The sequence below is a fragment of the Trachymyrmex cornetzi genome, unplaced genomic scaffold (assembly GCF_001594075.2).
Source record: "Trachymyrmex cornetzi isolate Tcor2-1 unplaced genomic scaffold, Tcor1.1 scaffold124, whole genome shotgun sequence".
Lineage (NCBI taxonomy): Eukaryota > Metazoa > Arthropoda > Insecta > Hymenoptera > Formicidae > Trachymyrmex > Trachymyrmex cornetzi.
In genome coordinates, this window is record NW_017295806.1 from 104,305 (window position 1) to 116,109 (window position 11,805).

An 11,805-nucleotide genomic window follows, 5' to 3' on the forward strand; every position below is an offset into this window, starting at 1 on the left:
CAAAGAAAAAAAGTAACGCAGTTACTAGTAAAGTTACCAAAAAAGTAACTTGTAACTGTAACTTCGTTACAAGTAACGAGTTACTTCCATTCCCTGGAAAAAAGACAACATGGCCAAAATACGTCCCCCTTGAAACCGTTCCACTTTCATCTGAAACATTTTTTTCTATCCTAAAAACCAAACGAGATATTTTAGATGCTCGAGTTAGGTGAGAGACAGTCTGTATATTGTTATTAATATTATAGCAGTAATATTCATAATTATTATCTGTGCGTAATGTTAATATGAGTGGAAAAATTCAGTCGTTCGAGTCATTCGTGCATGGCTGCGTACCAATTTCTCTATCGCGCTTGCGTGGCGCTACATAGGCCGGAATCCATAGTCTGTTCTTAGGACGGAATCCATAGACGTTGCTCAAGATTCGAGATGGTCTTGAGCTAGCGTTTGAGATGTCATGAACCAATCAAAGAGTCGTATTAGCATTACATCTCAAGTATTAGCTTAAGACCATCTCGAATCTTGAACAACACGTCTATGGATTCCGCCCTTAGACTAGCATGGCATGCTTGTATAGCCGCAAGGCGCGCTGGTTGTGGGCGTCTGCCATTGCTCAACTGCATGTGGACCGGTGCATGGTGGAATTAGAAAGGTAACTCATTCCGACGAATGCGCAGTGGGTTAAAAGTAATAGGGGATTTGTTAGCCAATCAAGTTTTGAGCTCATTTGCATAAATTCACATGATTCATTAACGCTGCAAAAAAATACAATTTCTGATTGGGGGTCCTCCGCCATTATGCGCAATGGGTCACCTTTCTAATTCCATTATGGACCGGTGAACAAGCTGGTCATTGTACATCGTGAGTTACTATGTATATACGTCATAAGGAGAATTAAAGTATATTCCTGCACAAACTGCCTCATTTTTACCCTAGCAAAACCACATCGTGCGTGGCCACATGGCGAAAGACACAGGTCTCTGACTAGGAGAAAATAGCGCTCCACTTAACGCAAGAAGGCACAAGCTTTCCATTAACAATTATAGTAATATGTAATTATAGTTACAAGTACCAGATATTTTGCTCTCAGTGTGTGTACACACATACATATAATACGTACAGGGTGTTGCAGATACATACTAGGCAGTACGACGAGTTGCGTGGTAAACTTTGCATGGGCAGACGCGGTTTTATAGACAATGACAGTGACTTTATAACATAAACTTTATAATATAAAGTCACTGTCATTGTATAATGTATAAAGTCACTGTCATTGTCTATTAAACCACGCTTGGCCATGCAAAGTTTGCCGCGCAACCCATCGTACTGCCTAGTATGTATCTGCAACACCCTGTACAAACATACATACGTGCGTACGTAGTATACATACTGTGCACACATCTTTTATTATAAAGAACTTATAAATTCAGCGGAAACATGACAGTGATTTGTCAGACCGACAACATTGCCGTTGGTGTAATTTTTTTCAACATTACTGTTCAAAGGTTACATAAATAACATATTAATAACAATTACAATATATCACAAACATTAATTTTGTACGTTTGTAATAGATTGCATAATTGTTTAATATGAACCTAATCGGGTCACTTTCAATGTAAATACAGTCAAATTATAATATTATAAATTTTATATAATAATACTGCGTTGGATGTTGTAACAGTTGTAAAATACTAGGTAACGATTAGTCCATTTTACTATTACGTTCTCTCGCAATTGTATGAGATGTTATTAGAAGTAATTGCCAACTATTCATTGATCGGACAGTTGAATTTACATGCGAATATAAAACAAAATGAGATCAATGGTCAGCCGAATAAATTTCATGAACATTATAACTGTACAATCCCTGGTAAAAAAACGGATAGAAATATATAAGAAATGATTAAATTCTTATAAAATTTTATCGTTATTTATAAAGCCTATCGTAGATATTTTTAAAGTTAAATGTAACTCAGTAAAAAATATAAAAAAGCCCACCAGAGCCTAAATCGGTTGTTCGGATGCACAGAAAACTCTTTATTTTCGTGTGAATGTAACAAAACGAATCAAATAAACGTTTCGACCCTTCAATTCGGGTCTCCTTATCAATATAAAATCTAAATCAAAATTACATAAGTAACGCAAATTCCAAGATGGTGATTCCCGACAATATAGCTCGTTCTTCTTTATCCAAATGCCAACTTAGCTATATAATAAATAGCCACATGATTATCAGAAATATTAACCTATACACAAAAATAATATAAAAACTTACATAAAGTAAAACCGAAATCATATACATTGCGTCAATAAGTAGAATCACATCGCTCATCAGATATTGGAAATCACCATCTTGGAATTTGTGTTACTTATGTAATTTCGATTTAGATTTTATATTGATAAGGACCCGAATTGAAGGGTCGAAACATTTATTTGATTCGTTTTGATACATTCACACGAAAATAAAGAGTTTTCTGTGCATCCGAACAACCGATGTAGGCTCTGATGGGCTTTTTTATATTTTTCACGGATTGATTCTTTCGAGCCTCATTTTATATATTTGTTTAAATATAACTGTTATCGTTTTGAATCGATTTTTATAATATATAGATTTAATCGTTTAAGTCAATAGGAATTCTTTAGGTAGGTATCATATTTCTACTCATATTCATTATATACAAGATGTCCCGCGAAACTTTTGCCAAGCGTTTTTTTTGTAGATAGAGCAGACTAAACGGAGTCGAAAAGTCCTCTACTATTTCGCAATTTTCACAATGGTTAACGAGATATACTAAAAATTGCCGAATATTGGCATTCAACAATTTTTTACTCAAATACCATCAACTTTACAGTAAGAGACAAAAATTGTTTATTTTTTTCTAAAATGCACGATAGAAACTTTATCAGTTCCAAAGAGTAATTCATGTATTTGTTATTTATAACAAAATATAATAATGGACTCTCAAAATTCGAACAATAACATACAATACCAATAAATTAACAAAGGACAAGTGAGAGTAAATAATAACTGCGCGGCTAGAGGTGCGCTATAAAAAGTTTTTTAATAATATTTGAGACAAAAATATACTTCTTAACAAAGTTCCGTACGTTTCGACAGACTTTGTGTCATCTTTAACGATTCAATGCAAATAAACATATAAAACAAATTAAATCACGCGGATACAAAATAGCAACGCAAGTTTACGAACGTTACATTCTTCCTGACACTCCCCTGGTCGACAGCAATCGTGTGAAGCCACTCATCTCAATTCAAGTTGGAGGAGATGCAACCTTAATCATAGCCCAAAATGACAATAGAATGCAATCGAACAAGGAAGCCCCAAAGAAGTTGATGCAATCAAATAAATTTTTCACAACATTCTTATTAGCGTGACAACGTGACATGCCGACTCAACAGATAACTGTGTAACTTACACAGTGATGACTAAGGTTGCGCATTGTTTTTAGATTTTCCGGTTTTGACTACTCGCCTTTCCTCTCACTTTGAGGTTACTTATGTCCATGAGTCCCCTTGCTTCTCACTGAACTCGGGGTGCTTTTTTAGACTTACGGTAAATCGTCACAGAATCGAATGGCACTTTTAGTTTTTAAAAAATGGGCATTTTAAAAAAATTTGTTTAAACAATTATCATTCAAACAATCAATTTTGCAAAACGAAAAAACACGGGTAATATTTTTTTTCGCTTATGCTATGAATCACGTGGTCAGTTTTCATATTTATGCAATAGCCAGAGCAAGGGCGGAAACCGACTTTGCGCATGCAAACCGTTTATAACAATTTTTTGCATAAACAAAGCACCGGATCGACAAAATACCAAAAATAAAAGTTTCTTGATTTCGAACGTAGAGAGAATTGAATGGCACTTTTAGTTTTTTAAGAATGGACATTTTTAAACAATTTGTTTAAACAATTATCGTTTAAATAATTAATTTTGCAAAACGAAAAAATACGGGTAATTTTTTTTCACTTGTGTTATGAATCACGTATTCAGTTTGACGCTATCACGACTGTATTAGGCATGGATCTTAATGGGTTAATAGACAGAGCGATACGGAGCATTTATCGGACGCGTATCTTCCGATCCTGGATCTTTTGTCCTCCATTTAAGCACATCATCCCTACTACATTCATTTAGTTAGGAAAAATTATTATTGGCTACGTTTACCTTTGCACTTAGTCCGCGACCTATATGATAGTTGTCCTTTATTTAACCTATAGGTCATGAACTAGCACGGTCGACTAAGGTATCAGAGGTAACTCTAAGTTATTAATTTGTGGTTGCATATAGTTTAACGAAAACAATTTTACAGTATTCACTGACACTATTTTAAGAAAATAGTTCTTAACGTAAACGGTTTGCAAACCAAAATTCCCGGTGATTTTGCTACATTTTTATAAGATCTATGAGCTAATATCACATGAAAACTGTAAATTGTATGGAGAACATCTAAATGAGAATTAAGTTGTTTATGAAGAGGAGTATGTAATGAAGATGTAAGATAAGTTTAATTAAATATTAATTTATATTGTAAAATTAATTTGTATACTTTCACTAAAGAGGACTGTTATTAAAAGTCGAAACGTTAGAATGTTAAAACTTGTTTATATTATTTATGTGAATATTTAAACTAGCGCACGTTAACTAGTTAAGCTCAGATAACCCCTCACGATAATATATTTGAAATAATTTATTTTATAACTCTTTAAGAGTACATATTAAATTGTAATGTTGCTGCAATATTACACTGCAACATTTCTAAAATGAACGTTTTAGCGTTGCGATAATATTACAGCAATGTTACAGCCACATTTTACAACATTCTGCAACGTTGCAATCTTGCAAAGAAAGATTTCTGCAACATTGGTATAATCTTTCGGTGCTGGAAATTGTCCTTTCGAATAATGCAATTTTCGTTTTTAACATTTTATTACATATTCAGTAAATAAAAAATTGATTCAGGTATTTTTAATGATTTTTTCCCCTTCTATTTCCCATTTTCTTTCTTTCCTTTTTCATCTCTTCTTCCCTCTGTTTGTATATATTGTATACATTGTACATATAGATACGCATGCGTGTGCGTAAATACGCGCATGTGCATATTTATGTCCTTAGTGAAAATTTTTCTCATAATTTTTTATATAATTTTTTAGAATTTCTATATAATTTTTCAGAATTTCTATATAATTTTATGTCATTCTCATATTTTTTATACGAATTGGAACACTTCTCAGAAAATCTACATCTTTTCTCAGAATTTTCCATATATGTTAGTCATGAAACATTGTACGATTTCTAAGATTTTTTCTAAGTAAAATTTCTTATGAAATGTTATAAAATTTCTCTCTAAAAAATTTAAAAATATTTTTTTTTAAATTATGGGACAAAAATCTCAGAATATTTCAGAATTCACATGTATGAAAAATTCTGAGGATGTGAACTTTCCAAATATTTCTGAGTATTTCTATAAAATGTTTCAATTAAAAATTATCAGAAAAATTTTTACCAGGGGTATGATTAAAAATTAGAAGAAAATTATATTGCAGGAATAAAATTATAAGACTCAGTCATGATTTTTATTTATATAGTCAACATACACAGAGATGGAAAACTACCTGTCAAGTTCTGTGTTAAGTTGATTTTTTCTATCGTTCCGCCATATAATACTAATTCATACCTGCTTGTCGAGAGTAGCTTGCAAATCTATTACTCGTACTGCTGAGTCCTGCTCAGTTGGATCGAGACTCCCATTGCTCAATCTACTGCCAACTTCAGTGGACTTCTCTGTACCTGGTTTTTGTATCGATTGTTGTTGTTGTTGTTGCTGCTGCTGCTGCTGCTGCTGCAACTGATGTTGCTGGTATTGTTGCTGCTGCGGCTGGCTTGCTGCCTGCTCAGTCTCATTCTGCCCGATCACAACACTACATTCAGAATGCCTCGCTCGCATTGCCTCTCCTGCATCGCCGCGCAATTCCCAAAACTACATCTATACTACACGACTACGCGACTGTACGATTATCATGCAAGATTATGATAGATACATTCTCGTGGATGCAGTGAATTAATGAATGACAAATAAAAAGTGATTTATGTCACAATACTTCATATATCATCTCAGATAAAAGTGCACCTGTATAAATGTTACGAAAGATACGAAACATGTTTACGTAAATGTTCATGAGAATTTTATATTAAATCTTACGTAATCTTTAATATCTTATACGACATGAAACACGGAAAATGTTTCGATAAAACGACAAAAGATAATACAATTATAAAATTACGGCACTAATGATAGTCATGTTAATGACAATTCAATGATAAAAAAATATTAGTATTTAAGTAGATATGTATATATTGCAGAAAAAATATAATTGTACACTAATTGTACATCAATAATGTGGATTCAATTTATGGTCGCGATCAAACTAGAATGTTACAAACTTCAATAATATAAAGAAACTAAAATTTCAAGTGAAATGTCAACAAGTAAGGAAAGACCGATACATATGCTAAACATAAGCATGCAAAATAAAAAAATTCCATAAATACGATTTTCAGACAGATTTTAAACTCCTCCACTTATCCATGATCGGTGCGAAGTATGAAAAGCGTATGTATCTGTGAATGTTGGTGCGCATATGGTTCAATTAATATCGTATTGATAATACAATTTTTTATACCTTATTCTGTTGCTGACCTTCGTCTGCTTGTCCATTCTCTTTTGGTCTATCGTCTAATGTTTTTGGATGTCCACTTATTTTATATTGCTGGAACTGTAACCACACTTGCATTAGATAATATTTAAGTAAAATTATCATAATTAGAGAATATTAAAAATCTGTTACTAACAAGTTCGTATATTTGGAAAGTAATAAACTATATACAAGGCTTATAATGAGCAATTAAAGGAACTAGTTACAAATGATTTGATGCTATTTTCCTCTTACACAGTTAGCCCCAAATGGCCTCCGAGAGACACCGACCTTAATCTTGACCCTCAAAGAGGTCAAAGTCATTCACTTTTTCCGTCGTTTACTGTTTATTAAAAAGTTATTAGCAAATCAATTCTTATGAATAATAAATAGTTTTGAACACGATGTACATATTTCAAAACATGAGACAGGTCAATGAGAGTACAACGCAGATCGCAACGCACAATAAATAAATTATAAAATTGATACATACATTTTAAATTCTAAATAGAGAATTTCGATTCATGTATATTTACATGAATTGAAATTTTATAAACATACATGAATTGAGACTTTGTATTTAGAATGTAAAATGTATGTATCAATTTTATAATATGTTAAATTAATTGCGCGTTGTGATCTGCGTTGTAGGTACTCTCATTGATCTCTCTCTCTCTATTTTATGTTTTATTAATTATCAAAGTCTGTTAATACTTATACAGGGTGGCTCCAAATTTTGGCCCCACCCATCCTGAGCAAATAGAGCGGACTAAACTGAGTCGAAAAGTTCTCTACCATTTTGCAATGCTCGCAATAGTTAACGAGATATTAACGTTTAAAGATAGCCGAATATGCGTGTCCGCCCGATCTACTATTGCCGAAGATACGGCCCGACGATCGAACGGCGCGGCGCGCTTGCTAGGCCATCCCCGCTCCTCGCGGCCCGCGCGCCGTGCGATCGGTGGGCCGTACCTTCGGCAATAGTAGGTCGGGCGGACGCGCGTATTCGACTATCTTTAAACGTTAATATCTCGTTAACTATTGCGAGCATTGCAAAATGGTAGAGGACTTTTCGATTCAGTTTAGTCCGCTCAAGACGGGTGGGGCCCAAATTTGGAGCCGTCATATAATTTTTCAGAATTTTATATAATTTTAGGGCTTCATTTAATTTACCAGAACAAATATGTTGTTCCACAATTTCCTTCATTTAACTTCCAATTATAAAGATCTTATTAAGCAAGGTCCACTTCGACTATCTCCTGCGTTCGACTTCTCACGTGAAATGAGGTCTACTCCACCTCCCCTCCTCCTCTTCCCGCCCAGAACATCCAACTTTCCACGCGAAGCAAAGTTCATTCCACTCCCCCCTGCCTAGGGGCGTTAGACTTTCCACACAAAGCAAAGTTCACCCCATCTCCCCTACCCCGTCTAGGGGCAAGGTCTCTTTGTAAAAAAAGTTGATACACAGAACGATTGAGAACGATAAAATTTCTATCAATTTGTATCGTTTTCTATGAGCTGTATCGTTGACTTTTCAATATAAATTCTATCACATTTTATTGGCTTCTATAAGATTTATATTCTGCTGGAAACGATAGAAATTCTATCTCTCATATTCAATCTGTTTTATCTATAATGGAATATTAACCCTTACCATACTAGATATAATTTGGTGCCTCATCCCTACAAATATGAGTCACTAGAATCCGTTTTTTTCACCTATTCAGAATGATTAAAAAAAACACTAAAAATTTACCAACGTACTTCCAACTTTCTAGAATAAATATTGGCACTTCATTTTAGAAAATAATAAAATGTAGTATAATTTATAATTACTGAAAGACTCAAAGAAACTTGCACGAACAGGAATCGCTCGGTCATTAGTGACCCATATTAGTAGGGTAAGGGTAACTGATTAATCTGTTTTATCGTTAAATTAACGAGTATAACAATCAATCGTGTATTAACGATAAAAATAAAATCGTTATCGATTCGAAAATTATTCTACGAGTTTCTATCGGCGGTGTGCAAAACCAAATCCATAAGATTCTATTTTTTTTTATCAAATTGAAAAACATATCTGAACGTATATGAAATATACTAATGAAATTTTAGATTTCCATCGGATTTTCCAAAATAGAAATATCTACAGGAATTTAACATGAGTTCATTATATATGGATCATTCTCAATCCATAATTTAGTCATTGAGTTTCCATTAGCAATATATTAGGAGTATGCTTTAGTTTTGAGGGTTTTACAACAGATGGCACTAATGTTAGTGTTGTCAGAGACATTTCAATTGCAGCTATTGTTTCTTGATGCTACTATCACTCTATGATATTTAGTCATTTACTAACAATAGACGCAGTAAACATCATGTTAATACCATCTCATGTAGAACAACAATGTTTATAAAATGTTTAGGAACGGTTATTTTTGTTTTAAAACCATTTAAGATTGTTTTAAAAACGTTTTTTAGGAACCGGTTAAATAACTATGTTGTACATTTAAAAATTGTTTTTTTTTAAGATAAAATATAAATGAAAAGAATAAGTGAGTGGTGGAGAATCGTATTGGAATTATACATCATTTTAATGAAATAAAGACATGAATTTGTCAAGTTACAATGCCTGGCTGTGTAACAGATTATAACACAAACTCAATTCCGGTTTTGCCTCATTCGCGCTCTGTCTCTGAGGCAGTACTACTTGAGTACTCTATGGCTGCTATTTCATTTGTGCGTTTTTGTCGTACGACAAATGTGTGTAGAACAGAGAGGTACAAAGGTTTATTATTTATATTATAAAACTTATGTTATATAAAGTCACCGTCATTACCTACTGAACCGCGCCTGCCTCGCAAAGTTTACCGCGCAACCCGTCATACTGCCTAGTATGTATCTGCAACACCCTGTACATAGTGTGTTTAGAGCGTAAATATTAATATACGTGAGCTAATTTAATCTTTGTAATGTGCTTTATAGTACCAAATAACTATCGAAGCTGAAGACAATGATACATATATGAAAAAGGTCTTGAAAAACTATCGCGTTACATATTTGCATCTTGCAGAACAGCATAAAGTAGATACACATATAATTTAACAAAAATATTTTGTATCGAAATGAAAAGAATGTATATAAGATTCTGGAAAATCTTATATGCATTCACTTGTATTTTATAAAGATAATTTCTGTAAAAGAAAAAGAATAGGAATATGTGTCATTACTGCCCACTGTGTCAGTTTTAGAGTCCATTTTGTCAGACGCTCATTTTTGCTTATCTTACAAAAAAATTAATTATTGCAAAATTACAAACAATATTATAAAAACTACTTATATTATCTGATAGAAGGCACTTTTTAATTTGTATATTTATGTATTTAAAGTTTAATTTTTACCTTTTGTTTAAGAAATATTGTCTAAAAACGAAGTCGTATGTCGGTATCGGCAATCTTCTCCTATAGATAGTTGAAAAATTTTACAAATTTTTTTTGGCACGTGACAGACTCACAAAGTGAGAAGAAAAATTTCTCTTTTTTTAAGCTCGCAGTTTTCTGTATGTAAAAATTACAAAACTCACATATATTAAAAAAAATATAGTAATTATTCGAAAGCAGAGATTTCAAGCTTTAAAACCTTTTTTTTTTTAAATTTAAATTTTGATCATTTTTAATAAAAATATTGTATAATTTTAAGTTAACAAAATATCGTAGAACCTTTCCTCCAACCTAATATAATACGATCAAATGTATTTACAAAATTCTAATTCTAAGACACTTATGTAACATGCGATATATTAAACCTAACCATACAACATGGATTGCCCTCGAAAACCAATGAGCGTTATTATATTCCTTTGCTCATGAACAGACAATAACTATAGATTGCAAGAATTGTGAAGGATGTAGAACAATATTGTTAAAATAAGACAAACCACGCTATACGGAGAATGTATATTAACGACGGCGAACATGCCTATAAAAACTATAGGCGTTATTAAGACTGTGACTAAATTCATTTGCCCGAGTACAACTTAACCTTTTTGCGAAATGGACTAGAGCATAAGGACCTAAGCCAACCAGAAACGACAAAATTAAAGAAAATCTTTCGCTATCTGATGGACTTAATGGATTTAAACGTCAAACTACAAGACAGCGGAATTAGAAAACGCACAGAATTCATCATTTCTAACGGGACCTATGATATATACAGTATCGAGCAGTACCATTGTATTAATTATTGTAATCATTGTAATAATGATTGTATATACTACTAACAATAAGATACAAGGAAATCGCAAAGCGGAAGTAACAAATCCCGCATAAAAAAAGGGGATTCTCATAGAAAACGTCGAACTTCCATTTTCTTTTTTCAACGGGGAGAAGATCTTGTGATCAAATAGATCATTTTCAAAATTCTTTATTTGCCAATTTTTTTGCAAATCAGTATTTCCGAATTAAAGTTACATACATTAATTTGGTCTACATAACGCAACAATTGCAGCAGTTCATGAAGAAATTCGGCCACTTTCGAGAATAAAAGCGCGAAACCCGAGCATCTCGAGGCTGTTCCGAAAAGTTCAGTGGAAGTGCGACAAGACTGTGAGAATCTTTGACAACAAAAGATTGTAAACCAACAAGGAATTTATAAGTTATAATAAATCATTTTCTACTACAAATACTGGATTACTTCAATCTGAGAACCTCGAGCTGTTACTATTACAACGTCGCGAAGTCGAAAACGGTAATCCGCTTAGCCTTGTGCGGCATCCTCGTATCTTAGCACGACCGATCAACGGCTGACCCAAATTTCGAATATTCTGTACCCGGAGCGGCATCCTTGCACCTTAAGCGGTACAATAATCTATATATTTTTAATGAATTTATCTTCTAGATATATGACTGCGTACTGATTAATTTCAGACTTGCAGCACAATATATCAAACTGAAATAATAATATTCTTCCCAAATTAAATTAGATTTTCGATTTAATACAGGGTGGGCCATCTATTGGTACGTTTTTACAGAGTGGGCCATCTATTGGTACGTTTTTAAAAATGCGATCAAATGAGCATACATTGATATTTT

At 33.1% G+C, this 11,805-nt stretch overlaps 1 protein-coding gene across 15 annotated transcripts in view; it reads right to left on the reverse strand.

Annotated features, from left to right (window-relative positions):
* Liprin-alpha (PTPRF interacting protein alpha) overlaps nt 1–11,805 on the reverse strand; it is a 75,183-nt gene that overhangs the window by 33,582 nt on the left and 29,796 nt on the right. For 14 of the 15 annotated variants that reach the window (XM_018521852.1, XM_018521867.1, XM_018521858.1 and 11 more), the window contains exons 6-7: nt 6,704–6,796; nt 5,698–5,925 (exon numbers count right to left, since the gene is read on the reverse strand). In XM_018521852.1, the coding sequence (XP_018377354.1) occupies nt 5,698–5,925; nt 6,704–6,796 (321 nt within the window). The remainder of the gene's footprint in view (nt 1–5,697; nt 5,926–6,703; nt 6,797–11,805) is intronic. The other variant, XM_018521866.1, reaches the window with a different exon arrangement.